General features: G+C 41.2%; 3 protein-coding genes across 4 annotated transcripts; 1 reads left to right on the top strand and 2 right to left on the bottom strand.

Moving 5' to 3' along the window:
- Positions 1-451: 451 nt before the first annotated feature.
- rnf14 (ring finger protein 14) lies at positions 452-6,512 on the bottom strand. The gene is made up of 8 exons (XM_030793841.1): positions 6,467-6,512; positions 5,688-5,848; positions 5,481-5,611; positions 4,032-4,517; positions 3,621-3,849; positions 2,148-2,320; positions 1,811-1,941; positions 452-1,455 (listed from the first exon to the last, which is right to left on the bottom strand). The coding sequence occupies exons 2-8, from the start codon at positions 5,836-5,838 to the stop codon at positions 1,398-1,400; spliced, it is 1,359 nt and encodes a 452-aa protein (XP_030649701.1). The 5' UTR covers positions 5,839-5,848; positions 6,467-6,512; the 3' UTR covers positions 452-1,397.
- Positions 6,513-8,839: 2,327 nt separating this feature from the next.
- hspa4a (heat shock protein 4a) lies at positions 8,840-21,537 on the bottom strand. Of its 2 annotated transcripts, XM_030793493.1 has the most exons (19): positions 21,246-21,537; positions 19,627-19,684; positions 19,347-19,487; positions 19,006-19,128; positions 18,593-18,692; positions 18,332-18,465; positions 17,203-17,447; positions 16,587-16,663; positions 16,296-16,447; positions 15,363-15,475; positions 15,029-15,162; positions 14,035-14,216; positions 12,819-12,911; positions 11,086-11,241; positions 10,795-10,920; positions 10,528-10,635; positions 10,280-10,399; positions 9,782-9,943; positions 8,843-9,594 (listed from the first exon to the last, which is right to left on the bottom strand). In XM_030793493.1, exons 1-19 carry the CDS (start codon positions 21,350-21,352, stop codon positions 9,391-9,393), a joined length of 2,535 nt encoding a protein of 844 aa, XP_030649353.1. In that variant the 5' UTR covers positions 21,353-21,537; the 3' UTR covers positions 8,843-9,390. The 2 variants fall into 2 exon arrangements, with proteins under 2 accessions (XP_030649355.1, XP_030649353.1); XM_030793495.1 differs by lacking the exon at positions 12,819-12,911 and having other exon boundaries at positions 8,840-9,594; positions 11,086-11,234; positions 14,031-14,216.
- Positions 21,538-22,608: 1,071 nt separating this feature from the next.
- zcchc10 (zinc finger, CCHC domain containing 10) lies at positions 22,609-25,777 on the top strand. The gene is made up of 4 exons (XM_030793496.1): positions 22,609-22,649; positions 23,095-23,256; positions 24,069-24,113; positions 25,484-25,777. Exons 1-4 carry the CDS (start codon positions 22,609-22,611, stop codon positions 25,731-25,733), a joined length of 498 nt encoding a protein of 165 aa, XP_030649356.1. The 3' UTR covers positions 25,734-25,777.
- The last annotated feature ends 1,876 nt before the right edge of the window (positions 25,778-27,653 follow it).

Genomic DNA, 27,653 nt, shown 5'->3' with positions numbered 1-27,653 from the left:
ATTCTTTTCAGATGACATCAGCATCATTGACGTCGACTTACATCAACACCACTTGAAAAGCAATGGAATTTCTGTCAAAAAGGAGCAGACAAAAACGTTCACAGATTGATGATCCTCAGAAAAACTGGCAGTTGCAAACACTGAAGGCATATAAAAATCATTGATAACTGCAAACATGGTAAACTATTGCTTGTCCTAACCGTGGTTGTCCTGTAGTGCCTAACCACCAGGGGGCGACATAACACCTGGTTGTCAGTATCGGAAAGGGACTTATAGGAACACGGCTGCTCTAGATTAGGGTTGGAGAGAGTGGATTAAAACATGCGAGACTACAGTGTGTTAGCATCCTGCCATGCCCTACTGTATCTCAAATTCATTCAAGCACACTCCAAATTCATAACCAACTTTACCTATCATTCAGAAACAAAGAACAGCAACAGAACTCAACAAATAACGGTTTGTTTGAACGTTTATTTATGTATTACATTATAATGTAGTTTCAATAACATATTGCAATGATGTGCACGTCCTGCAAATCCTCATCTGTAAAGTCAACTGAGGTAACTGTTCAATTTGAGAGATGTCCAAACTATATGGTGACAACCCATAGGATGCTCAGTGAGCATGTAGCGAAAAAACAACACAGGGGATGAATTCTTATGCTCTCTGCCTGCCTTTAGAACTTCAGCCTGTTATTTACTTATTTTTTTTTGTCAAACAAAGTAAGAAAAGAAGTGATTATACAACAAGAGAACTGTACAGAACTGTTTTTTTCTGAGAAAATATCCCCAGTCTTCCCAATTACAGGATACAACCTCGTCATACAAGTCTACGGCCTCGAAAACTGCCAGTCACTGCTGAGTAATCCAGAACCCAGCCGGAGACAGTCCAATCATATTTCTGCTTCTTATTTCATTTACCTACGGCTTGGCTAATGATTGTGGGAAAGAAGTGAATTCAGAAAAGAAAAGAACAGGAAACCCTAAGCAGAACATCTTAAATAAAAAGACGATGCATAATCCATCAATCCTCACATTGATCAACTTAAGAATGAAACCATGTCCAAGATTTCCCTGCTTCACACTAATCAAATGAGCTCTTTTTGTCAGTGTAACATGAAACAAGGAAAAAAAACATTATCTCCAAAAAAACTGTTGGTAATTACAGTTTAGTACACTAAAATCTCTTCTTAGGGTTTGTTTCAAATCACACAACTGTTGATTTGAACCCAACATGAGTGTACCAAGAACAAAAAGATGGAATCTTATGGAGACAAAAAAAAAAAGCCAATTTATCGATTAGAACTCCTGCGCTAGAACCGATTTTTGGTACAGGTAATGACAAAGTGCACTAGATAAAGTGCATTCAGATGAAGCTGCTCTTGACTCCAACATCGTCTAATCCTCCTCATCACTCCAGAAGTTTTCCTCCTCTAACGCCACCCCTTGGAACAATCTAGAACAAAAAAACGAAAAATCACATATGACAGACCGACCCCTTTTCATTTCATACTAATCTCTACACAAAACACACCTCAAAGTGTTTCTCTGATTATTCTCTGAGGTTTCGTTTGTTTTTGTTTTTTTTGATTAGCCCATTGAGTAAAAGGTCTTCAATACAGGTGTTCTACACATTCTATGCCAAACAAAAAGTTTTCACACTACCACACAAAAACACAGTAGCTATTAGACGGCAACCCCAACATTGCCGACCCAAATTCAGCTTCAGTAGGAGGGGGAGAAGAGACAGGCTGTTGTGTTTCGGCCTGTGTGACAAGGGTCCGGGAGACGGAGAGAGAACTGATACTCACTGATTGAAACATGGTGAGTTTGGATTGTTGAAATGACTGTAAGGGTTGACTCGTGTCAGAGTTCCCAGACAGATCCAACAGAAGTATTGCTGACAGGACATACACGTCATCTTATTGCAGCCGTGCACCTTCTGCAATGCCCGAGAGAACAAAAAAAGGCAACAACACAACATAAGAGCAATGGAGGTCATTCATCGTGTCAAACAATATCAGAGCGGTACTATACAGGGCTAAAGTACATGAGCCCAGTCTCATTCTAAATCAGTCGCCTCTCAGACCTGTGGCACGCAGCTGTGTGTATATATGAAAGTGTTGCCATAGCGACGGCGGTACTGACTTGTATGTTAGTTCCGCAGCGAGGGCAGTTTTTGCAGTTTTCCTTGAGCCACTCTCTGCTGAAGGACTCCTCCACCGCTTTCTGGATGACCCGCTTCCCGTAACGCTGTTCCAGAAACTTCTTTCCCTCTGGGGTGGCTGCTATGTACTCATCCCTCAGGCCCTTCAATTCGTCTGAAAAAAGAAAAGAAAAAAACCCCCCAAAAAATCATCATCACTTCCTGGTGGGGGTGGGGTGATGTGTAAATCAAATCTACACAGCCAATGGAATGCCTTAGGAGTATTCATACAAAACAGATGACATCTGAAGGCCAAACCTTAGGACACATATAGAAATTTCTTTTCTGAAATTTCCACAAGAAACACTGGCTGGCCCTGGCACCCTTAAGTCACGGTTTGGTTAAATCAGCAGTGAATCATGCCTTAAGTAAAAACTAGGTCCATATATACACTGGCATATATAAGCACTAGTCTACATATACACTAATCTATAAAACTAGGTCTACATATACACTAGTCTACAAAAGTAAGTCTACATACACACCAGTCTACCTATACACTGGTCTACATATACACTAGTCTATAAAAGTAGGTCCACATACACACCAACCTACCTATACACTAGTTTATAAAGCTAGGTCTATATACACACCAGTCTACCTATACACTGGTCTACATATACACTAGTCTATAAAAGTAGGTCTACATACACACCAATCTACCTATACACTGGTCTACATATACACTAGTCTATAAAAGTAGGTCTATATACACACACTAGCCCATTAACTCAGTAAGGCCGGGTGCAACATTTGCACGACCTCTTAAAACCAGGTGGGACGTTTTCGTGCTTCTTCCTTTAGAGTTGGATGCGATGTGAGCGCGTTTTAGATGATGTCATCGTTTTCAAGACCCGTGACCCATGACATGCATTGTGATTCGTTGAAATACACACAGGGCAGGCTAAATGCTTTGTTTGTTTGTTTTTCAGCGCGAAATGCTTTGTTTGTTTGTTTTCAGCGCGAAATGCTTTGCTTGTTTTCCTGAGTGAGGGGAGCGCATCAATGTCTCTCCCTTCGCTCAGGTCGTCAGCCATCGTCACTGTCTGAGGTGCAACTTTAGAAACGCTTTTGCGGTCCAAACGGAGACTCAGAGACGAAGACAAGCTAAGAGCGCTGAAAAAAACAAACAAACAAAGCATTTCACCTGCCCTGCGTGTATTTCAGCGAATCACGATGCATTCCAAGGGTCACGGGTCTTGAAAACGATGATATCATTTAAAACGCGCTCACATCGCATCCGACTCTAAAGGAAGAAGCACGAAAACGTCCCACCCGGTCTTAAAGTGATCACGCAAATGTTGACCCCGGCCTTACTGGTTTAAACTAGGTCTCCATATACCTTGAATAACACAAAAATTATAATTCACAATCTGTATTAATAGACTCCCTTATGAAGTTACCATCATGCTCACCTGCAGTGGGTGTGCAGTGGGAGAGGCCGTGGTAGCCACGCTTACAGAGGGTGCAGAACGCATACTGGCATGACGGGCACATGCCCATCGTCGTGTCTGGCTCCAACATGACGGCCGTGTTGCACATCTTCCTGGGGCAGTAAACCACGTCGGCCATCAGGTCCAGACTGGACTGTAAGAGGAGGCGGTCGTAGCGAGCAAACTCCTCCTCTCCGACCAAAAGCTTCACCTGACGGAGACAAGAGTCGAAAAAAAAAAAAAAACCCCATGGTGTCAGAAGTCGTTTAGACTGCAGTTTGTTCATTTTCTGAGAAAGGTAAACAGTGTCTTAGGCTTATCTGGTGAAATAAAATAATTTTCCAGCAAGGGGGAGGGTCAGAGAGATACTCTACAAACACTTTCACACTCTACCTGAGACGGTGTGGCCAGAGAGGTGCATTTGGGCTCGGGGCAGTTAAGGCACTGGACTTGTCCGTCCCGTATCTGAATTTGGAAGTATTCCGTCAAACAGGCCTTACAGTAAACATGTTGGCACTCCTTAAAGAGCAAACAACCAGAGCCCAACTTATCCACAAAGCAGATGCCACAGCAGAACACTCTAGTCTCAAAAGCCTTCTGCCTCTGAGTTTCATCAAAGTCCAGGAGTTGAGACAGCGTGTCGGAGCTGGGATCCATCTCCTGGACCGCTCGTGGGTCCAGCGGGGGGTCCGCTTTTAAGCCTGCCTCGCTCTTTTTCCTGTCAGCCGGAGCGTCACCAGCGTTGACCACCACCAGTGGGCTCTGGATGTCCAAGAACATCAAGGTCTCCTCCTTGAGAAACTGGATCCAGGAGAAGAGGACTACACTACCCCTGAGCTCCTCCCACACTTCATCCAGGCGTTTGCACAGGGCTGCCAACTGGAGGAGGAAAGAGAGAGAGAGAGAGAGAGAGAGAGAGAGAGAGAGAGAGAGAGAGAGAGAAAGAGAGAGAGAGAGAGGATATAAAACTTATTATTGTGTTATACTACACTAGAGAAAGCCAATATGTGCTATACCATATCAAGGACTGTCAATCATTGACAGGTTATCTGAGGGAAAGACAGCCATCCATTAAAAAAGAAAAAAAACCCTCTTATGTAAACAGTCCTGTTTGTTCTTTGGTCCAGATCTATTGAAGCTATACGGGTAAAAGAGACAAAGGATGAAGAGTATTGAATACTTCTGAGAACTGATCAAAGAGGGAATGTTACACTCACATATTTGAGGGGGGCATGAGATTATTTGTAAAGAGCATGAATTGGTACAGCTCTGATGGTTAGTGAAGTTTAATTGAGTGCTTCCTCTGGGCTAATGATGGAAACTAACAGATTCAAGGTGGGTGCCCAGATTACAAGGCTGTGGTGCGTTTGAAGATAGTTTGCTTGACATGTTTTAGTTGATTTAATTTTTCTTGCTCTGGAATATGTTCATTCTATATGACTTGTCCAAGTCCCTTTCATTGAGGACCTTAATCTCTGACCACTGACTGAACATAAAGCCTTTTTTTCTGAATGTCTTGCTCAAGGGGTTTCTGTCCGAAAGCCACAAACAGACCAAACACACTACCTGTGATTTAGTTTGATTTCTTAAGGTGTTTACTTCAATCTGAACACATCTTTTCATCTTTCAAACAATTTACATATACATATACATACATGCATATACATACATATATATATATACACATATATATGTGTGTGTGTGTGTGTGTGTGTGTGTGTGTGTGGTGCAGTATTGTATTTTTTTCTTCCATTAAAAAATAAAAGAATATGAGGGTAGCAAAAATTGCATCAGTAGAAATGGATTAAACACACGAACACACAAGTACTTGTACACACTGACCTGAGCCCTTGAGAGCCATTTGGAGCTTAACGTAAAGAGCGGTGGGGATGATGAAGGGTAGTCCGCAGGGAGCTCAAAACTCAAGATCAACGGAGGTAGAAAACTTACACTGTACTCGGCGCATTTCTCCCCTGCCGGGACAAAAAAAAAATCGAGTTAAAAAAATGGCAAATTGGTGGCGTACGTGTAGGGGTAATCACGCATTACCTTTCACTGACAGCTTGAAATCCGAAGGAAGCTCGAGACAGATGTGGATCTCGCCCTCCTGCCCGGATTCGGCCCTGCGAAACTCTTCTTCATCATAAATACTCGCTAGAGCCAGCAGTTCGTCTTCTTGTGCTTCCTGGTCCTCCGACATTTGTTCATTCCTGTGAGGTTTACACAGTTCATTCAGTTATTTTTGTGGAATTGCTACTACGCTACAATCATAGATTATAATAAAGTTTCACGACCTCTCCCACAGCTAAACTATCAAAAAAGAGCGCAGTGCATTCACCTAACTAGCTCACTGCGATGTCAAACGCCTCACAACCCGTAAAACTGTAGACCTGTTTGACAAACAGCACAAATATTCGCATGCACAATCTGCATTTATTGGGTCTGAGCACAGAACAGTAAGTGTATGACAGGTCACTGTGACTAGGCATGTTTCCGCTGGTCATACCAAATGTTTCAGATAAGATTCATGGGCGCCAAGACTAAATACTACAACAATATTTTGCAACTTACACCAGTGCACATTTCTAGCTGTGAATACAGTCGTGCCTGCCGGGGACTGTGCATTAAAAACTTTATTTGACCAAAACGAGGCCCAAGTCTGTGAAGTTACTGTTCATCGGGTGACTGATTTTATAGCTGGCTGGTTGGAGACTGACAGCAAAGATCTCGCTTCCTGAATCTGGAGCATGGCAAACATAAAAAGGGGAGTCGACTTACTAGAACTGTAAGCATTTCGAGCCATTTTACGAGGAAAGCGAGACATTTACCTTAGCTGTTCTCAGCCGTCGGCACCTATGAAGCAGCAGGCTAAAAATGATAACTGGAAATGACGAAAGCATTCCGTCATGTATGAGAGAAGAGAGTGAAATGAGACGCTCCCTCTACAGGAGGAGAAGAGTCCGGTTTAAAAAAAGAGTTCACCCGCTGTTGACGGATATTTTGGGTAAGACCTCATCGCTTACTCTAAAACTAATTATAGATATTGCTTTATATAATACACTGAATCATCTATCCACTTATAATCGATTATGATAAAGATTGCTTGGATTACTTCGTATGTTTCTTCGTCTTGACATCTGTATTACACATCACATATTTTAATATTATTGTAAATGACAGTAAAAAGTGTCCGAAACTACCAGAAGAGTGTCAAAAACTGAGGGGCATCTTATTAGTAACGACAGAAACCTTTCGATAACAGTGTCCAATACAATGGGTTACTAAGCTACAACACTATTTAACTTGCAACATAGAGGCTATAGCACTTTGTAAGATTTCCATCGACCTTGCACAGTGTTTCAGGACTAACTACGCCCTTAAATATAACGTGAGTATATACCCTTTTGCCTTGCTTTCTCTCCCTTAATTAATGGAGAGGGTTTTTTTTTGTTGTTGTTTCCCCCCTTTTTTGTTACCTAATAATCTTCATTAGCTTAAGAGTATTTTGAAAGGGAAAGTTGGAAAATAAATCTGAAAATGAAACAAAATATATATATTTTTTGTTTCTGTCAATGTTCTCAACCTTTAGCTGTAGTAATATATTTAGGAGGGACTTCACTACTGAACAAAACACCCCACCTAACAGGACTTCAGAGTACACACAACCATAGGGGAGTCTCTGCTGGCTGAGAGATTGAGCATCAGTCAAAATAAACCAATCAGATATATTGATCCAAGGCCTCCAGGCCAATACCAAATAAAGCAGGGTTACTTTAGATGTATTTTAGGCTAAATGAAACTTGCAAATGATCCAGCTTTATTCAAAATACAAAGTAATGCCTGTGGTGTGAAGCATGGCTTGGGCAGAGTGAATGATATTAGAAAGTTTCTTGTTTGCAGGGGCTTGGAGGTTAGGCAGTGTGAATCAAGACTTGGGAGATAGTGTGTTGTTCCTTGAATGGTGTCGGTTTGGGACAAAGCTGGTCACAAATCCTGAAAAAAAAAATCATGTAAATCTACACTCTGTTACGTTAAATACATAAGAGGCACCCAGGGACATCTGAAAAAGGTGTTCAAACAGGTTTGACTCCATTTTACACATGGTCTTTGATGAAGGCTTTTAAAAGTATCAACTGCTGATTTTCATCCAAACCGACTCCCAACATGAAAAAGACTGGCAAGTAGAAAGATGATATTCTGGTCCTATGAGCATTACGAAGTTATTACTCTCGTCTAAGGAAATACTGTTTATAGAAAATACAGCTTCATTACAAGACATGATCAGAGCGTGCATTATGTAAATTTTGGTGTACAAGGCTTCAGATAAATCTTTTTTCCTCTAGGAAATCCCCCCCCCAAGCCCCCCCCCCCCCGACTAGGATTTTGATAACTTGAAAGACAAAATGCAAACAGCTTAAATAAACAAGCCGAAAACCTCCAGATGTAGTGAAGAAGACCCCATGAGTTTGCTTTTATTTGAATTGAGCAAAAATTGACAGCGAACTCCTGGTGGCACAACAGATCACCGAATACAATCTTTCTGCTACTGCTGCGAGACAGAGAAGATTGAGAAAAACAAACTTAAAAAAAAAAACAGAAAAAGAAAAAAAAAAAGTGTGTGTTTCGACTAGCATCAGTTTATATTACATATACGATTATTACTGTGTACAGTCCTCTCACAGGGTTTTGAAATAAGTCTCATGTGTATATATACCAAAACGTCTGGTTTTATCAGAACACGGGTGAGCGACACCAGAACTGGTCTCAGCCATTCACTCTTTTTTTTTTTTTTTTTTTTCCTTTGTAAGAGTAGAAAAACAACATTCAAGGCTAGAAAAAAAAAACAGCTATCGCACTGACCAGCTCTTTGTCAAATGACACTGGCGTACTGCTTTTAAAAACAGTAAACTCACAATCTACTTCGGCTGTGGACATTTCACACCTCCACTAATACTCACGTCCGAATACACTAAGAACTTTGATTTTTACTTCAGTGCCTCTGCCCTCAGCTCAACTGAAACATCAAGTAAACAGTTCCACCTTGTTTAAATGGACAAAAAAAAACCCCAAACCAATGTCCTCGAGTGTGATGTTCACTAATCTAGAAGCCACAGATCCTCTATGCCAGAAACACCCCATATATTGGAACAGGAAATAAACAAACAAAAATAAACCGAAACATTAATATGCGATTGTACAGTCTCTGGTAACTTTGTCCCTCGTACCACCCCCCCCCCCCCCCCCCTTCAAAAATATTCCTCAAGCCCCCTCCTCCAAAAAAGTAGCAAAAGAAACCTGTAAATGCTTAAAAAGTACAAATTGAACAGTTTCCAACAAGCACCTACAACATGTTTATCTTTATTGTGAAAACAGCCTTGCTGATGTGCGTGACACATATTTATTTATTTATTTATTTCCCCCAACAGCAATAATGGAAATAATAATAAAAGAAAAGAAAACAAACAAACAAACAAAAAAACCATGCCACAAACGGCACAGGATGGCGAATATTTATGGGATAGTCAGGCGTCGTCGTCAGGGGAGTACTTCCGAGATGCGCTTGCTGTTATCGTAGCTCAGAGGCTTTTCCCTCAGAGGGAGAACGGAGGGAGGGGGGCGAGCCAGGGAAGGAGGCAGAGAGAGGGAGAGAGAGAGAGAGACGGAGAGGGAGAGACATGTGTTGTATGGTGGTGTTGGGCTGGGGGTCTGGGGTGAGGTTGAACACAGAAAGAGGCCCAGTGGCAACATTAACTTAGTCAATGTCCATTTCAGGCAGCTTGGCCTGTGGCTCTGGGGCGGGCTGACCCGTGCTGCCTTTCTCTGGGCTGCTGGGCTGTGCCTCTGTGCCCTCCTGTCCGTTTACGGGCCCGTTCTGTTCCGCCGCCTTCTCCTCCTTGGGGAGCTCCACTTTGGGCTTGGGTTTTGTCACAACTGGATTGCAAGTGGAATAAAGCTCCTATAAGGAGAGAGAGTGGGGGAAAGAGCAGACAAAATTCTTTGGTTAGAATAAAATGGAAGGCTGTAACCATGGCAACACACGCCCATGATGCCAATGCTATTCAATAATTTAGAATGCAGGGACACATATCGTATCCAACCATCGGGAATTTCGTTTTTTTTGCTCCATTTTGCTGACACATTACCTTTGTTTTGGCCTGAATCTCGCTGACTTTAACTACAGGATCTTCATTGAGGTTCTGTTTGCTCTGCTGGTTCATTTTGCTGTTCATCCAGACCATGGCCTCGCTCACCAGTTTGTCCACTTTCGTCACCTCCGCCTCATCCAAGTGGTCATACTGCTCGTCCTGAATTTGACAGAAAAACAACCATCCGTTAGCTGTGCATCGCTACGCTATTCAGCTCAAGACAAAAAACAGTCAAACGCCCATCTCCGTCTAATTCATTTCTCACTGCACAGGGGTTAGAACCACGTGGAAAAACTACGATCACTGATAGTTATATAATTCTCACAGGCAGCCACTGGTTTGGAAAATTTACAACTGCCACTACCCCCGCCCAGGTACTAAAGATCTACCAGACCATGACTCACAAACCGTGAAGCGGACTGAACTTTGAGTTGTGTGTGTGGATTGTGACACCCTTAGTTACCACTGATAATCTGTGAGCCCCGGGGACGTTACCTTTGTTTTATAAGCCTCTATGATTTTCATGTACTGCTGGATCTGTTTGCCAAGCTCCTCAAATGCCTTTGGCCTCTCTTCTGCTTCGACGTACCGATCCTGGATCGGCTGCCCCAGTTTCTATAATCGATCAGAGAGACAGTCAGTCAGTTTGGCTTCATTACTTCACATCTCTACGTTCCACCTACACTTGTCCCAGTAATGAGGAGGGGAAAAAAAAAGGACACATTATCTCTGTAAACACGCACCTTTAACTCAGCTAGTTTATCAATGTACACTTGCTTCTGTTGGTCCTCTCCATCTTCATACAGCCAGTTTTCTGTGTCCTCAAGTTTTAAGGAGAAAGTATCTCTATCCTGGAAAAGGAAAAAAAAAAAAAAAAAATAGAGAACGCAAGCGTTAATAACTAGCAACAGGTTGAAGGAAAACTACAGCCATCACCAAAGGATGGCGATGTTTAAATTAGACATGGAGAACACTCGGGACAGCTGTATGGAGACCAGGGGGGTCCTCACCGCCTCACTGACGAACTTCTCCAGAGAACCGTGTAATTTGTCTCTCATTTCGTACACATACTCCTCCACGCAGTTCTTAGCATCGTTCCTCTCTTTCTCCAGCTTGTCCTGCATGATCATCTTCCCCTGTAAGGCAGAGGAAAACAAACAAACAAACACATCCAACGTCAGAAAACCCTTCAGTGCCATCAGCCAAAAATGTGAGATGAAAGCTCTTCATTTAGAGGAAGATGAATGTTTAAACTCATTATGTGCAGTGGTTAGAAATCCCACAAGTTCTTGTTGAATTACCTCATTCTCCACAAACAGATTGAGCATGTCGTTGGCCAGCTGCCAGTGTAGGCTGTTCTCGATGGGGAGGTCGATGGTTTTTGTCTTCACTTTGGCTTTCTTAGCCTGGGGAGGTTGATCGTTCTTCTTCTCCTGTTTGTTCTCCTCTGCTGTCGTCTGAAAAATAAACGCTTATTATTATTATTGTTATTATTATCTTTCTTCAAGACTTGGCCATTTTTGAGGTGGTTCCCATGGGTGAAAACTCATGAAATTCTGTCACACATCAGTGCATGTGACAGTTACTCAGAGACGGAGGCTTGGCCCTGGGTGTGGCCCGGGGACTCCATAGCGCCCCCATATGGCATTGAGTCTTGTGCCCGGCATGTAGTTTCACCTACATGCACCAAATTTTGTAGGCATGTGGGTCTCCCCAAGACGAACAAATTTGCAATTACATTGTATGAGCCATTCCCAACAGAGAGTGAGTTACTCTGGATTTGGCTCGATTTGAAACGTTACATTTTGACGTTCTCCTCCTAGACAGTTCATTGGATCCATGTCAAATTTGCTATATATGATGTCAAGATGTTGCAGGTTTTAAATTGCCGAGGGATTTTTGACATCTGGCGAGATGTTGAAACGGTGAAATGATGAATTTATGTATCGCCACACAAACAGGAATGTGTCATAAATTCTTCATGCGTTGCTTGATGCGTCTGAAACTTCACAGGTTATTGGTTATGACAGTTATGATAACCACATGCCCAGAGTGACACCCCGGTATAGTGCCACAATCTGGCAACAGAAAGAGTGGCTTTTTCACCCATCGTGGCTATAGTGCTCCTAGACAGTTCATCGGATTCATTTCAGATTTGGTGTACATGAAGATAGGTGTCTTGATTTTATACTGTGAAGGGATTTTTGATATGTTGAACAGTTTAGCCATGGGGAAAGGATGAATTTGGGTATCTATGAACACATTTTTAGGGTGTTTCACCAGTCTGATGAGTGACAGGATGTATAACCAATAACATTATGAGTTGTAGCGTGGAACGGCACACAAGAGGGGTGTGGTAGTTCATTACACACTCGCACATGAAGATTAAACTGCACAAAATGTTTAGAATTTGAGCATTATGACTTACATGCCAAAACTGTGCCCTTGTAGGCTACTTGATACGCAAAAACTGATACTTCCAATGTGTAAAACTGTTTAAAAATTTTTGTTAGCACATGCATGTTAAGTAAGGGCAATGTCTGAAAATAAGATCTTACATGCAATTCAGCATCCTGCAGGGAAACAAAGACAATTTGTGAGATGCAAGTGGGTAGGGCATATTATGTGGTTGTGTGGTTTTAAGCCCGAATCCTTTTAGCTGTTGCTATGATCATGTGATTTGGCGCACGCATCTGAGGGCTGTACTACGAAGCGAGGTAACTGGTTTATCCCGGTAACTTCTGGTTAAGTTAACTCAGAGTGCGTAATAAACCTCCTTACAGAAGAGCCATGGCTTTGTTCTGCCAGGAGAATGAAGCCATAGGGGTCTTTTGTTATATTAATATTAAATATTAAGAACTGTATCAGATCGCATCACATCACGGCGAATTATTCCATATTAAAATGTATCGTCCCTGAATCGTATCGTAGCCCATGTATCTAGATGCGTATCGGATCGTCTTAAGGGAGAGATGCACATCCCTACTGGACATGCAAAAGCTTTTGCCCCAAGGGACCTTCTTAATGTCCGTACCTCCATATCCTCTGTGTCTGACTTTTTGTCAGTGCTGTTGGTCTGGGCGTCACCTTGAGCTTTCTGGTCCTCTTGGTCCACTTGCATTTTGGTCTAAAAATGAACAAAAACATTTTTTTTTTTCCTTTCAAATGTTTATCGCCTTTTCTCCAAATTTGGCATGTCCAATTGCCAGCACAGGTCCATCCTCCTATACATGTGAGGTCAGACACCGTGTCTTTCCATCAGTTTACAAACGTTTCCAAGGAAACACAGCACACGTGCAAGCTCACGCTATTTCCCTTGACTCATCTGCAGTTGGAGTCACTGTAACTGACACTAGGAGTCACTGAAGCGCGAGGCTTGGCTGACCCAACCAGAACACGGCCAATAGCGTTCTTGGCGAACCCTAGCCCGGTCAGTGGTAATGCTGGGATTCCAAATCAGACCTTGGGGCAAAGCATAATTTACTGCTATGCGGCCAGAACGCCAAGAAAAGACACATTTTCCAAAGGGTAGCTTCATCTGCAAACAGCTGGGACTGAAACATGTGTTCTTTTGTTTGTTTTGAGGGCATCTTGGGACAGTCTACATGTCGATCTGGTATAAATCGTGTGATCATAGGAAAAGTACAGGCAGAGAGAGAGAGGAGCCCAAAAAAGCTCAATAATTCAGATGTTACATGCCCAGACATGCAGATATGGTTACATTCCCAATGGATGAATGTTTTAGAGGCAAACACACGCTTGGTGTTGAAATAAACCTTGTTCTGGTCTCGGCTTAAACAGTGGGTGGACAAAAATCGTTCTTCCGGGCTAAATATGTGTCCTGGTTTACTTTATACTAAAGGAACCATCTGTATTACAAGCCCTCTGAACTGGACTTCAACTGAACTCAAACGGAACGTTCTGGACACTTGCAGTCCCCTCAGGAAGTCAGTGTCATAGCTCAACATATTAGATTCAAATAAAGCATTCTTATTCATTTACTGTTGGGACAACATACGTCTTATCAGTTCATTTGCCCTTTAAATGAGTCCTTTTTTTTTTTTTTCAGGTTTGACTTTGACTCTTATTTAATTAGCATCATATCCATTCATACATTTTCAACTCTTCGAGGAAAACGGTGGTATAGGGTTCATACAGTGACATTCCATAACTGTCCAGCATTTTGTATCGTAACTATCATGGTTTAGCCGCTCCAAACTTCTACCCATCATCAGCGTAAGTGAACGTACCTCCTCCTCTTTGCCGGGGTTGTCTGTCTCCATGGGCTCCTCCCCCTCGGCTGGTTTGATCACCTCCACCAGGGAGGCGCTGGAAACGCTGAAGACACCGTGCACGTTCACTCGCACCTTCACCTTCACTTTCGAGCTCTCTCCCGACGCTTGGGGCACCACTTTCTGGATCAAGAACTGACCTGTGTTCAGGCACAGTCATGTTAGAGGATGTAATTTTCCATTTTCGTGCACTGAAGGGAAAGCTAGAGACAGAGACAGTACTTGGCACTACTTGTGTCAAACATGCACAAAACTGACTCAGAAGCCATGACAAGCGTCAGATGTAATTTTCCATTCCATATCCATCCATACATAGAAACGGGGCAGCGACTGAGACTTTTTATAGTGAGAGGAATTTAGGGTTTTTTTTCCCTTCATTCGATGTTTTTTATTCTTTGCATTTAACATCGAGAGGAATACATACAAAAGACGAAAGGGAGCTGGAAAAGAGACAGTCAAAAACGCAAGAAATACATTATTCTGGCTACACTGATTCAGTGAGAGAAAGCAGAGCCTCAGAACTTGTGACCTGGTCACGTGTGTTTCCACAATCTTCTGTTCCACCAGGAAACCATTCTTGGGTTTAAATGGTCTTTCATAGGCAAATTTGGTACCTGTTACTTTAGCCTCTGTTCCAACACTACACGAACTGGGTTTGCTTGTCACATTGTCCCAGACTAACACTGATTAGAACAAACTGCAACTAGTGCTTGTCAAGTTGATCATTTTGGACAAGATATCAGTAATACAGTCCACTGACCCATCACTGCTGTAGGAAAAACATACATCTGTCGCATTGTTCAAGAATGAAACAGGGTCAAAATACGGCTCAAAAACTAAATCTAACAAACACGTTACACAACCGCCCTTTGGTCAATTAAATTATATTCCACAATCGACAAGGAATGTGGAATGAAGAGGGAGACAAAAAAAAAAAAACTTCTCACTGTACCTATTGTGGGGTCGGGATAGGGCAGCTCTTTCGGCGTGTTGTAATACGCCTCCAGGGTGAAGGGCTCCTTGCGATAGAAGGTCAGGACCTTAGAGAAGGGTGCTGCGTGGTTCTTGGGGAACACCTCACAGTCGCTGCAATGCGAGAGGCAAACAAGGGGAAAAAAAAAAAAAAAAAAAAGGATCCCATTAGGATTCCTCTCCATTAATTCAATAACAGGGAGAGCGAACCAGGACTTAGCGTCCACATGAGTTTATGATCTCTCTGTAATAGAGCACAAAGGACAGACAGAGGGAATGCGTAAAATGACGACTCAAACGGCACAAGATCTCACCTCAGGCCCCCCTCCTCTGCGGCGTTTGAGCCCCATTTGAGCGAAATGGGGTAGGGAACCACGTCTGTGATGGAAAACTCTCGCACTTTAAAGGCAGGGGACAGGATAGCACACTGAGGAGGAAAGAACGGGACAGGACAGGAGAGGCATCCGTGAGTTTATCTGGTCACTAAGAAAACACTGGAGGTTGCTAGTGCTTGACGGCTCAGGAGGACCGGGCTGGTCATAAATCTACACTTTCCCTGTGGAAGACACAAGCCTGTCGCTCTGGTAGGGAAGATTTACCGGCTAAAAATCAACAAATCCGCAGTTTATCTTACGAAACTGTAATGCAAAATGCCATTTCTAGTGAAATCTCAACCGTCACCCAAAAGACATCATTCATTCTAGAATTTTCTGTAGGCCAGAACATTAAAAGTTTGCCTTAATTCTTAAAGTTATGGGAATTGAAACTAGATAAAGAGAATGTCACAAATTAAAAATATTTCAATAAACTGTTTTGGGTTAATAAACATAGTATTAAGTTTAAATAAATAAATAATGTATTTATCTAAATAAATGTATATTATTATTATTATAACTATTGTCATCATCATAATTAGTATTAATATTATTACAATTATTATTATTATAAGTTCCAGACTCAATTAGGAGAAAATTACAAGGAATTAATTTTGTCATGTACTTCAATGATAGTCCTCCAAAACACTGCCCATAAACAGTGCAAACAGATACTTTGAGAGGTGTCACTGCAGTAAAAATGTATCTCTCTTAATAGCCAGCTGTTTATGCCATTGTTTTTCTGAAGATGATCCACTGGGCTTTTACTGTCCCAGACTCATCAGTCTTTACAACGAGTGATCATGAGCAAGCCTGTGCTGAACAGCTGTGAGCGATGATGAATGACAGTGAACTAATCGATCAGAGACGGACCTGGAGAGCACATCCTCTGGCCACGGCCTCGTCAGCGTTCAGCGTCGTGCTCAGCTCCTTCCCAAAGAACTTGCTGACCCGCTCCTTCACGGCAGGCATTCTGGAAGCGCCACCTACGATCTCAACCGCATAGATGTCTTCCTTCTTCAGCTCTGTAGGAGAGAGAGTGAGAGAAAAAAAAAAAGGAAAAACACAACACGTAGGTGGTCAGCTCCAGCTGTCTGTGTCATGAGCACGTGATGACGTGGGAGCAGGGGGGTTAGGCTTTCGGGTGGGTGATTGTGTACTCACTGGCTTGCTCCAGTATACTCCGAAGGGGGCCTTCCACTTTGGCCAGCAGCCCTGCACACATCTCCTCAAATTGGCCCCTGGAACAAGAGCGTAATGCGATATTTTTAGTCGTACCAGACCAGGCTCCTTACGTCATGACGCACATGGAGTGAAAACAAACCTTCAAGTCCACTGCTGACCACCACGCTCAAGTTCGGACTTTTCCTAAAGCCTCTGGCATGACATCGGGGTGCACGGCTATGAACTGGGCAGACCTGTCGCTTTTACTGACGCTACGAAAATGGGAGGGTCACGACTGTCTGCCATATTCATAACGGAAGCTACAGATTCAGAGCGCAAGCTCTCACAGTCTCTGGCCTTACTGGACTTGGCAAACAACATAAATCCTAAGTAAACACTTTCAGGCAAAAAATTCTGAGGTTCTATGACAGATTTCTATTACAGAATCTGGACCGTTTTATAGGGGGGGAAAAACTGTTCAAAACTCATACGATGCCGATTACATCCTACTAAAATTCAACAATTATGTAGCCACAGCCACTCCCAACGGGTTACTGAACAGCACTCTCTTACAGACTGAACCTTTCACCCTAGCGACAGTTTTCTGTGCACTGACCTGTTGAGTTTTCCACTGACGTCGATTTCATTCATGAAGCATTCGATGTTGAGGGGCAGGTCAGAGGAGTTGGCACTCATCAGCTTCTTCAGCTTCTCACACTCCTGGTAGAGACGCACCAGAGCCCTGGGTTTGGAGCGAACGTCCAGCTTGTATTTCTGAGCAAACTCGTTGCAGAAGTGCTGCACAAGGATCTCGTCAAAGTCTTTGCCACCCAGCTCGGGGTCAAACGCAGACGCAAGGACCTGGAATCACCACAAATTTACTCAGAGCTTTTGAAACAGCGAACAATGAAATACATAAATTAACGTATGATTTAATGACACGGTATGTAATGACCATTTATTTGTTAAGCATCTGGTCAAATCTCTCCCTGATTAAAAACGTTTCCACTCAGTAAACACTGTATTAGCTTCTTATGCATGATTAAGACTTTACTCACGAACATTATCAATAGATTATTTTGCTCATAAATTACCCTTTAAAACTGATGTACTGGTATGAAGGGGGGGAAAAAAAGGAGCAAACAGCCTCGTGTTATTCCGAGAGCCAACAGTCAGTTTGTTTTTCAGTGAAGTTTTCCGTTTAGCGGCATGTGTGTCTCCTTTGTTGTCTCAACACAATACACTGGGTCAGATTACTGACTAGCCATTTAACAGGAGCACGCTCTAACAAAATGCAGTTCCATGAGGGTGCAAGCAAAGACCACTATACTGTTATTTTGCAGTTAAAGTCTTGTGCTTTGTCTCCGTTTCTCGAATAGTACTGATATGCAGTCACCTAAAACATTTTTCCTTCCGAACACAACTCATTAAAACACAATATTTCATTCATACTGACATATTAACTTTGACACTCGTTTAATTCTAAACATTTTAAAGACAATCAAAAGACCAAACACAAAAGGACACTATGTTGTTCAGAGGCATGTGCCAAATACTTAGAAATACGTTTAATTCAGTGGAAATGGTGCATTAAATCAGCTTTTACAGGCACATTAATTGTAATAAATTAGAACCCACATTTTACTGGGTAACCTTAACAAGCATGACGTCTAATTCATCGACCGTGTGCGTTTCTACTCATGTAATAACCACATCACATAGATTCAAAATGAATATCAGCTCACCTTCAGTTTCCCCTTGTTGAAGGCGCACACGGAGACCTGGTACCCGGAGTGACCCAGATCCACGAAAACCACGGTCCTGGGTTTCTCCTCAGGCGCGGGGAGGTCCTGCTTATAGATTCCGTAGGCAAGAGCAACTGGAAAAAACCAAAAACATTCATCACAATTACAGCACCACAATTCAGTTAATCAGAGGATAAATGGAAGCTGTGGGGAGGACGACACTGGGGGCTGAGGGGAACCGGGGCGGGCTCGCTGGTTTACCTGCCGTGGTGTCATTCATCAGCCGTAGACAGTTCAGACCAGCAATCTGTGCTGCATCCATGACTGATCGTCTCTCCGCATCCGAGAAGAAACTTGGGACCTGAACGGTGACAAAATGATTACAACTCGATTCAAACTGACAGTTATACTGACAAGGACTTAAATCTTCTGTCTAATTCAGCATGAAGGGTAAGAGGCAGGATCACCGCAACTGTCCGACATGACAAACGTTATCAAATTATATCTTTAAAAAAAAAAAAAAAAAAAAAAGTGTGTGTGTGGAGCATGAGACAAAAATACAACAAACAACATGTGTTATCATATGGAATTTGTTGAGGTCTTAAGAAACAAAATATTCGTTCTGTTCATTAGCCATTATGACACGTTTTAAAATTTATTGGAGATGTACATACAGAAATGACGCAGTCGGCAACTTGTTTTTTAAGTGCGCTCTCAGCTGTCTCTTTCAGTTTGGTCAGCAGCATGGCAGTGACCTGCTCAATACTGAAAACCTTCTCCTCTTCCATATACATGACCTGCAGGTGCACATAAACAGCAAACACAACCATGAGAAACATCTCTAGGCTTCAGCAAACAAGTGGTCATTTAAAACAGCAAGAACTGCTGATAAAACATCACAAGCAACAGGCCCCCCTGTGTGTGTGTGTGTGTGTGTGTCTGTGTGTGTGAATGGACTCCTGTCGCTGATTTCCATTCAAATCTTGGCTGTCTCCTCAGACATTTAATCCATTACCTTGATGCCGGTGGAGCCCGTGGGCATCTGGGCGAGGTCATAGACCAGGCTGGACTTGGTTGACTGCACATAGGGATCTGAGAACGCCCTCCCATGAAACCTCTTGAAGCCTTGCACAGTGTTTTTACAGTTTGTGACAACCTTATTTAAAAAAAAAAAAAATTAATAAGTAACATGATGTGGTGACCATAAACAAAAGAATTCAGAATATTTGCACTTCGTTTAACAGAGCGAGTAACTGTTGTGTCTTTGAAATATTTACAGTGAAAGTAAAGTTTACCTGACTCTTGGCTGCTGCTCCTATTGAACGATTCCGTGGGCCGAAGGAGACAAATGACCTGAGAAAACAAATTCCGAAGTCAATAGTCTGATTCCACACGTGACGAACTGAGTTTTCCCTAAACAAACTGATCGCCGTGATTAATTAATGCGTTGCATTAAAGTACATCTCGGTCACTATCCCTAAACCCTCTTCGACCATTTCTTTTCCTTTTAAACTCCACTCTATGAATGTGGAGAAGACAAAAATTACAATAAAATTGTATCAGTGTAACTCATTGAGAATCTCAACACTAACTAAAATGACCTCCATTAAACAAAACTAAGTTTTGTTTTGGACCCTCATTACAATAATGGGTATTCAGTTCTGAACATACAAAAAAAAAATTCCCCTTACTTTGTACGAAGCAATACTTTGACCTTTTTTCTATGAAAGCTCATAAAAAAGTAAAGTTTAGGTGAAAGTAAAAGTAAAAGTGAGGACACCTGTGCTCCTGTAATCTGTATACCGTTACTGCACAAGTTCTCTTCATTCAGGGATCAGCAGGTGCCAACAGCATAACGATTTGTTTCAAAGCACATGGACCCAACATCTAATCATACTGGGTAGCGCCCTAATTTTTAATTAATTTATTTATCAACAGCAAATAGCACTTCTCTAGAAATGATCTCTGTGACATAGATTGAATGCGGCAAAAGGGCTGGGAGGCTGATATGCAAATAACGAACATAAGCCCACAACCGCCACATCGACGAAAGATATGTCTTATCATGAACATTAAGCAATAAATTGTTTGGGGAAACTAATAGTAATTCATAAAAATTCTGGTGCGTGTTAAATAGCCACATACACATATAAACGTCAATATTACGACATAACGTTACAAGTCTTTCTAATGAAATCACCTGACCACCAAGTCGGCAATGACTCTAATTAGATTAGCTAGTAGCCATCTATGTTATTAGCCGCACAATTGCTCGCCGCTGCCTGGAAGCGTGCGAAGGCATGGGGATACGGTGGCAGGAACATTAGCACAGAAACAGTTTCATATTGGGCCAGATAAAGTCATTAAAGAATTAAGATATCCGTGTTCGCACTAACACATACGGTTAGGTGAGAATGACTTCTTAATCATGTAACATCTTCTTAATTTACCCTGCGCATTCATTTCACACTAGCAATGAATTGCTAGAATTTTCCTACCGGTGACAGCCCGCTGTCGTCATTGCTAGCTTTAACTAATCAGCCAGGCTACTTGGCTATGCTAAACCTAACTCACATGCAACCTAACCTAACCTAGCTAGCTCAGCTATCTTATTGCTTAATGCGTAGCACTGAACTGCTTACACAAAATGTATGAAGTCAAAACATTTATTTTTAGTTTCCGTCCCGTTCTCTCCGGTCAACTTTGAGCTCCCGTTACAACCGACAAAACGATGAAAGAAAACCTCAGAACAGTATTGTAAAAAATTAACCAGGAGGTGTGCTTCATTCACGTGCACTGTAACCATTAGGCCGCTGACTGTCTCAAATGTAATTTCTCTCAATCTCTTGAGCATGAATTGCAGTGAAACCAGGACTACAACTAAAAAGTATCACATCTATAAAAATTTACTTACGGTGTACACCGGTCGCTGTATTCGTTTGCAACAGTCTCGATTCCTCCGGCTCGGGCTACCGCAACATAACAGCTTTGAAAGCCTAGATCGAATCCCACCACTGACATCTTTACGGTAAAATTTTAGCCAAGTTGTGAGTAAACCAGGCTACAATATCTACGTAATAGTATTCTGAAGTGTCGTCGAAAACAAAGAAGAATATCTGCAACACTTTAAACGCTCAATGGACAGTATAAAAAAATCTGAGGATGAATCGGACGCTCAACTCGAAAGCATAATCCACAACACTACACTAACTGCAGCGTTGAATACCGGTGCCTGCTCTGAGACACAAGCTGTTCTCCCGAGTTCACGCTACATTTTTCACTTTTATCGCGAGAGTTCGAGTGTTCTAGATTGCTCTCGATTTTTCCTCACGTTGCGTACCAGTTCTGACGAAAAGGTTGTGGACGAACTACAGCGAAGAAACCGGGAGGTTTTTTTTAAAACGCGTGAACTCCTGAATTTTCGAGAACTTTTCAGTCAACAGGGCAGGGTCTGATGTAAATATGTTCTTATACATGTATATATATATATATATATATATAGACTCTTACAGATAAGAAAATAAAAAACTTAAGGTTGTGTTTCATTTTAATGTTTGTGTCAGTAAATTTGAACGTCATTCATATATAATTGATATTACAATATTGTGTCAATGTATAATTATTTAATTTAATTTCAATTTTGTTAATTTTATTGTATTATAATGTCTCATTTTGTTAAATTTACTTGAAATGTAGCTCTATTAAGCAATGACAGTATTATAACTTAATGTTCCTTCATGTATTGGGAAATGAATGTTACATCTAATTTATTTTAAAATGTTTTATAACAATTAATATATTATTATGTTATTAATGATTATATATCACTATACTTTATCTGGTAATTTATAAAAGACATATAAAAAGTATCATTTGAAGTAACAGAATTTTAAGTAAGGTCTGAATCTTTAGACCTTGTCTTACACCGTGCGAAGAGTTTTTATTAGTAGCCAACATTAAATTAAAAAAAAAAAAAATCCAAAGACAAAACATTGACAAAGTCTACAGTATATGTATTTACATTGATAAATTCTTTGATACCTTGTTTTTAGAAAAGTACAAAACGAAAAATTCAATATTTTTATTAAACACATGTGAGCACAAAAATAGTAACATCATCAGCAGCAGCATTATTAATCACGAACAATGTTTAAGCACATATTTACCATATTAGCTCGGGTCAGCAAACTCATGCCAAACACCAGATGGCGCACAACTTGTGCTGGACACTAAAAAGATGCTGAAAATCAGAGGCGAAGAAGACCCGAAACTTCAATATGGCGACTCCTATGCACAGATTAATTGCCCGTAGACAGGCGTAAGTTTTCTTAATCAAAAACATTTCATGGTGCAAGCGTACGTACAAATCTCTTGTTGTTTTTCTACGCGACATTATGGTTTTTCTAGAAACAGAACTATCGACATTTTACTTGTTACTCAATGTTAAGAATAATACAGTTGCTAACTTAGCCAGCTAATGTTAGGTGCGACTAACGTGCCGTTGGTGATAGTTAGCGTTCAAACTTTTAAAAGAAGTATTAAGAAAAGTAGCTGTGAATCATGTAAATAAACAAACCGTTCAAGTTTCCTGTACAAGGACTGATACAGTAGAAACACTGGATCATATTGAGAAAGCTTACACCCATATATCACGATAATAATTTATAACAGAAATCACGTAGGTCAGTTCTCTTGTTTTACCAACCTACCTGCTGAATGCTTGGTTACCGACGGATGCGAGATAACGTCATTCTCTGTTACAGGGAAGCGAATAAACAGCATGTTCGTTGTCAGAAGTGCCTGGAGTTTGGTCACTGGACATATGAGTGCACTGGCAAAAGGAAGTATTTGTACAGACCGTCGAGGACTGCTGAGATGAAAAAGAACCTCAAAGAGAAGGAGAACAGTGTACAGAATGTCAAGGGGTAAGGACTTTACACGTGTGGCAAAATCACGCAATGCGCGCTAAAGCAAGCAATGCACTATATAAACAGTTGTAAGGAAGCATATGTTACGCTAGTGATGTTTAGATGTGGGAGAAAATGCATTGTTTAATGAATCAGTCGTATCTCACTCGTGTCTGTCTTCAGAGAACTTTTGAGAGAACATAGAGTAAATACACTCTCTTTATTCCAGAATGTGAAGCTAGTGCCAGACTGTTCCATGAGCAGTGTATTTTATTTATGTTTCAGGAGAGTCCTGTATATGTTTTCATAATTCCAATTTTAAGAGTCTTGTAAAGAAAATAGGTTCCAGTTTTTGGGGTTATCTCAACTTTTCATTTTTGTGAGTAGTACTATGCCTTTTTGATGTACCTGTTGATGAAATAGGTAAATGTCCTACATTCTTGACATAACTCATACTGCAATTGCTTCACGCATTATCAGAGATAAGAACAGTGTTAGCTAATATACACAACATGTTGACATGTAATTTTATGATGTATGGGGCTAAAATTTCAACTCAAAGGAAAACAGTGACGCCTGCTGGCTTTGTGAAAAAGTGCAGTCAAATTTTGAAACTTTCGATCCTTAATAATACTGTGTGGTTTTTTGGTGTGTATATGTGTGAGGTTTTATGGCTGAGCTATTTTAGCATATTTGTTAATGAGAAGATATGATTTTTTTTAAGTAGCATGTTTGATACAAGTGACAGGTCAGTGTTGCTCAAACTGCGTAAATGAAATCCTGATGAAGTTCACTTACCACTGTTTCATGTACGCATCATTTTTTTGCAGTCCGGGGCAGGAATCCCTCAGTGAGAAGAAAACAAAGAAGAAAAGGTATTGAAATCCTTTTTTTTTTCTTTTGTGATTCCCAACAGTGTATACCTTATGGGAGATACACAAATGTAAATGTTTTAAATTTGAATATGTAAAAAAAAACCTGCTCCGTTTTTGTGTCAGTTTTTCAAGTCAATTTGAATAATTTTAAATGCTGTGAGATCTTAAGTGATTAAGAATAGCTCAGTGTTTTCATGACCGTTTGCCTAGGCATGTGCATAAAAACCTTAGTAAAGGATAATTCTTTAGGAACAATGTACAGACTCTCAACCCAGCCCACTGATTACAGCACACCCACATCATTTTCATTATGCATGTGAGTGAATCAGATGTGTTGGCCCTGAAATGGAGCAAATTATAATGTATGGCATGGGATGGTGCTTGACTAGACTGGGTTGTGTCACCGCAACATAAATCTATCAGTGTGAGTTAAGGGCGTGTGCGATACTGACAAAAAAACCACATCTTGATATTTTCTGGGATTTTGTCGATACGATAATTAGACGATATTTTGCATCCTTCATAAATATCTTATATTGTACTAGTTCGCGCTTGTTAATAGGATATTAATTGCTGCTTACTAATGACATTAATGGAAACAACATATTTAAGGAAAACGGGTCTTACTTACTCACTTAAAACTGAAGCATTCAAGTAAAAACAATGCAAAAACATTGAAATCACCAGTGCAAGTATTACTGAGATCAAACAGTTCACAGATGGTGAAACAAGTTAGTTGTCGAGCTATCGTTAATGGCAACCGATTTCCCGACCTGGTTTGCCGATTGCCGTCTTTTGAGCAACAGCCGTCTTTTCAAAGCCAAACCACCTCCATGGGAGTGAGGATGATCCACGTCTAGTAATTAAATCTAATGACGTAGATCACGAGGCTGGTGGTGTCTGTATTTTGTCACCTGGTGCTGTTTGTTCAGTCACTTTTAACTCAGTCACGCATTTTTTAGGCAGCTATGCCAGCTTAACCTGTGGTGCGGTGACCATGTACGCCTATACTAGCACGCTGCATGCACTCTCACCGCGCATGCGCAGTAGTTTATCTTACTAGGCTACATGATGCAGTGAATGCGTGCATTATCAAGCCACGTTTTTGATTGGTTTTTGCAAAGTGAGTGACATACTCGATAATGTCAGCTCGCATGTCGTTAAAACAACAATTAAGATATTATCGTAGACGATACATATCGCACACCCCTGGTGATGACCCTAAAACAGGCCATTCCCCACAGGATTCATATGGCTGAAAACAATGCACGGTGGTGGCAGGCTGTACATGGAAGATGCTGCTAATATCTGGGTAATGGCTCCTGTTAAAGGAAAGGAACTGAACCCTGGCTGTCGCTTGTGTTCCGCAGATCTAAGGACTCGAGTGGTTCCAGCAGCAGCAGCAGTGACTCAGACAGCTCTTCCAGTGACTCCTCCTCTGACAGCAGCGATGACTCCTCGTCCTCCTCCTCATCCTCGTCCTCCTCGTCCTCCGATGACAGCAGCAGCGACAGCGAGGACAGCTCCAGCTCCTCGTCCAGTTCCAGCTCTGACTCGGACTCGTCTAGCTCCAGCAGCTCCGACCAGGGGCCTCCCAAGAAAAGAAAAAAGAGGAAATGAAACGTGCGGTTGTCGTGCTTCGCTCGTCGGACGCAACGCCGTTGTTTTTGTACGCTGAACGTGGTGGTCGACTTTTTTAAGAATACGTTCAAGAGGATTCCTGACTCTGTTTTTTTTTTTTTTTTTTTTTTTTTTTTTGTCAGTGCTAACATTTACACAAAACAACTGCATTGGTGACCAGACTGGGTTCCTGCCAGTATTTTTTGAATTCTCCTACCTGAGTCAGTTCAGGTCGACTAGGCAGCTTAGCCTGCAGCTAGATTTGTTCCCGGATTTCCTTATATGTATATTTCGTCCGGTCTCCCAGACCGCTTGAGTCCATGTCCAGTTACAAATGACGCGGCTAACTCGGTCGCCTGCTTGACATGAATTATTCTAATGTTGTTGTCTGCTTTGAAAAAGTGATTTTTTTTTTTTTTTTTTTTTTAAACCCGTAAATCTGAGTATGTGTCTTCATCAACGGTGGCTAAAAATGTTTTCAGAAGCTAAAGCTAATGGAAATGGCACCTTGCTTGAAGTGAGTGTGTTGGAATTGATTACTCACACAACCTGAACAACCTGTTTGTTACCCAGTAGCCTTTTTCATTCTTTAATAGTTAAGTGGCAATTATAAACTGTTATTTACCATGAGTAATCAATCATAATAAACATACACTTCAAGCAAGATATCCCTTCTCTGCAGGTTTTTTTTTTTGTTTTGTTTTTTTCACCTTCACTAAATTGTCATTTTATGTCATACACCACATCATATAATGTATACTTTTATTTTCGTGAAAAAGTTTTTTTTGTTTTGTTTGTTCTTTCTTTGGCATGGTTGCTCATAAACAGGATTTTTGCCAGTGCGGGCTTAACTAGAGATAAACATACTGCGGAGTTGTTTATAATTCTCTTCTAGATGTAAAAAAAAAAAAAAAAAAAGCTCTACCAGCTTAAAAAACATGCAATTACACCTTGTCACTGAAATAATGGGCTTCATTCATTTCTCATTATACTGTACTTTCCTGATACACGTAATCAGTCCAGATCTTTCCAGCTGTTTTGCGTCCCCTTCCCAGGTATGTTAGCAAGTGAAGCACTGTCCGTTGATGTGCCTCTCATACATAAAGCTTTTTTGACTTCGATGTTGCATATGAACAATTTTGCAATTATTAATGCTGGATGATATTCTAGGAGTGTTGAGGGACGAAACACCCCCACGAACCTGGGCTGAATCTGAACATATGACTTAAAACGAAGTCCTGCAAGTTTTTACCTGTTGTGATCTTGAATAAAACTTTCTTTTCTACTGGTGTACTGCTATGATTTTTTTAAGAGGATTTTTTATTTTGTGTTTTGATGTCATCACCTTTAGGCTCAATGACAAAACCTATTTACATTAGCAGCATTTGACTAATTTTCTAATTTACAGGAGGGGGTTTTGCGTTACTGTCGTGAAACAAAAGTAAAATCTTGGGGGTAGAAAGTTGTTTTATCGTCGCACAGCCATGTCTGAACGCATTGGCATGTTCTTCGGAATCAGCCTGGCAAAGTGCGTTGCGGCTAAGGTCGTAAATTTGGTCTGAGGAGGATTCTCGATAGATGTCGTGATCTGTTACATTTTTAATGCTTACTATAGTACGATATATTGCTCTGTTTGGTGGTATTTAACACAATTAATTACAGATCGCAGAAGTGAAAACTAATCAGGCAGCGGACGTGACTTCGGACTATGTGCTGCTTTTCAGGTACCAAGGCAGAACCTGTACTAAGTTCATTACCTGTAGCTACCTACAAAAGTCTCTTATTCAAATAGCGTTAGTTTTTGATTGAAGTTTCGTTTTTTTTCTCATGTTACAACGTAGTACTTTTCCTCTGTTGTGATTGGCACTTCAGCCTGGTCCAGAGTAATGTCTGAAAAAGTAAGCACTTCCTGGACTGTGA

This window comes from Chanos chanos, chromosome 16 (assembly GCF_902362185.1).
Source record: "Chanos chanos chromosome 16, fChaCha1.1, whole genome shotgun sequence".
Lineage (NCBI taxonomy): Eukaryota > Metazoa > Chordata > Actinopteri > Gonorynchiformes > Chanidae > Chanos > Chanos chanos.
The sequence above is the reverse complement of the archived record's forward strand: the minus strand, read 5'-3'. Positions and strand labels throughout refer to the sequence as shown.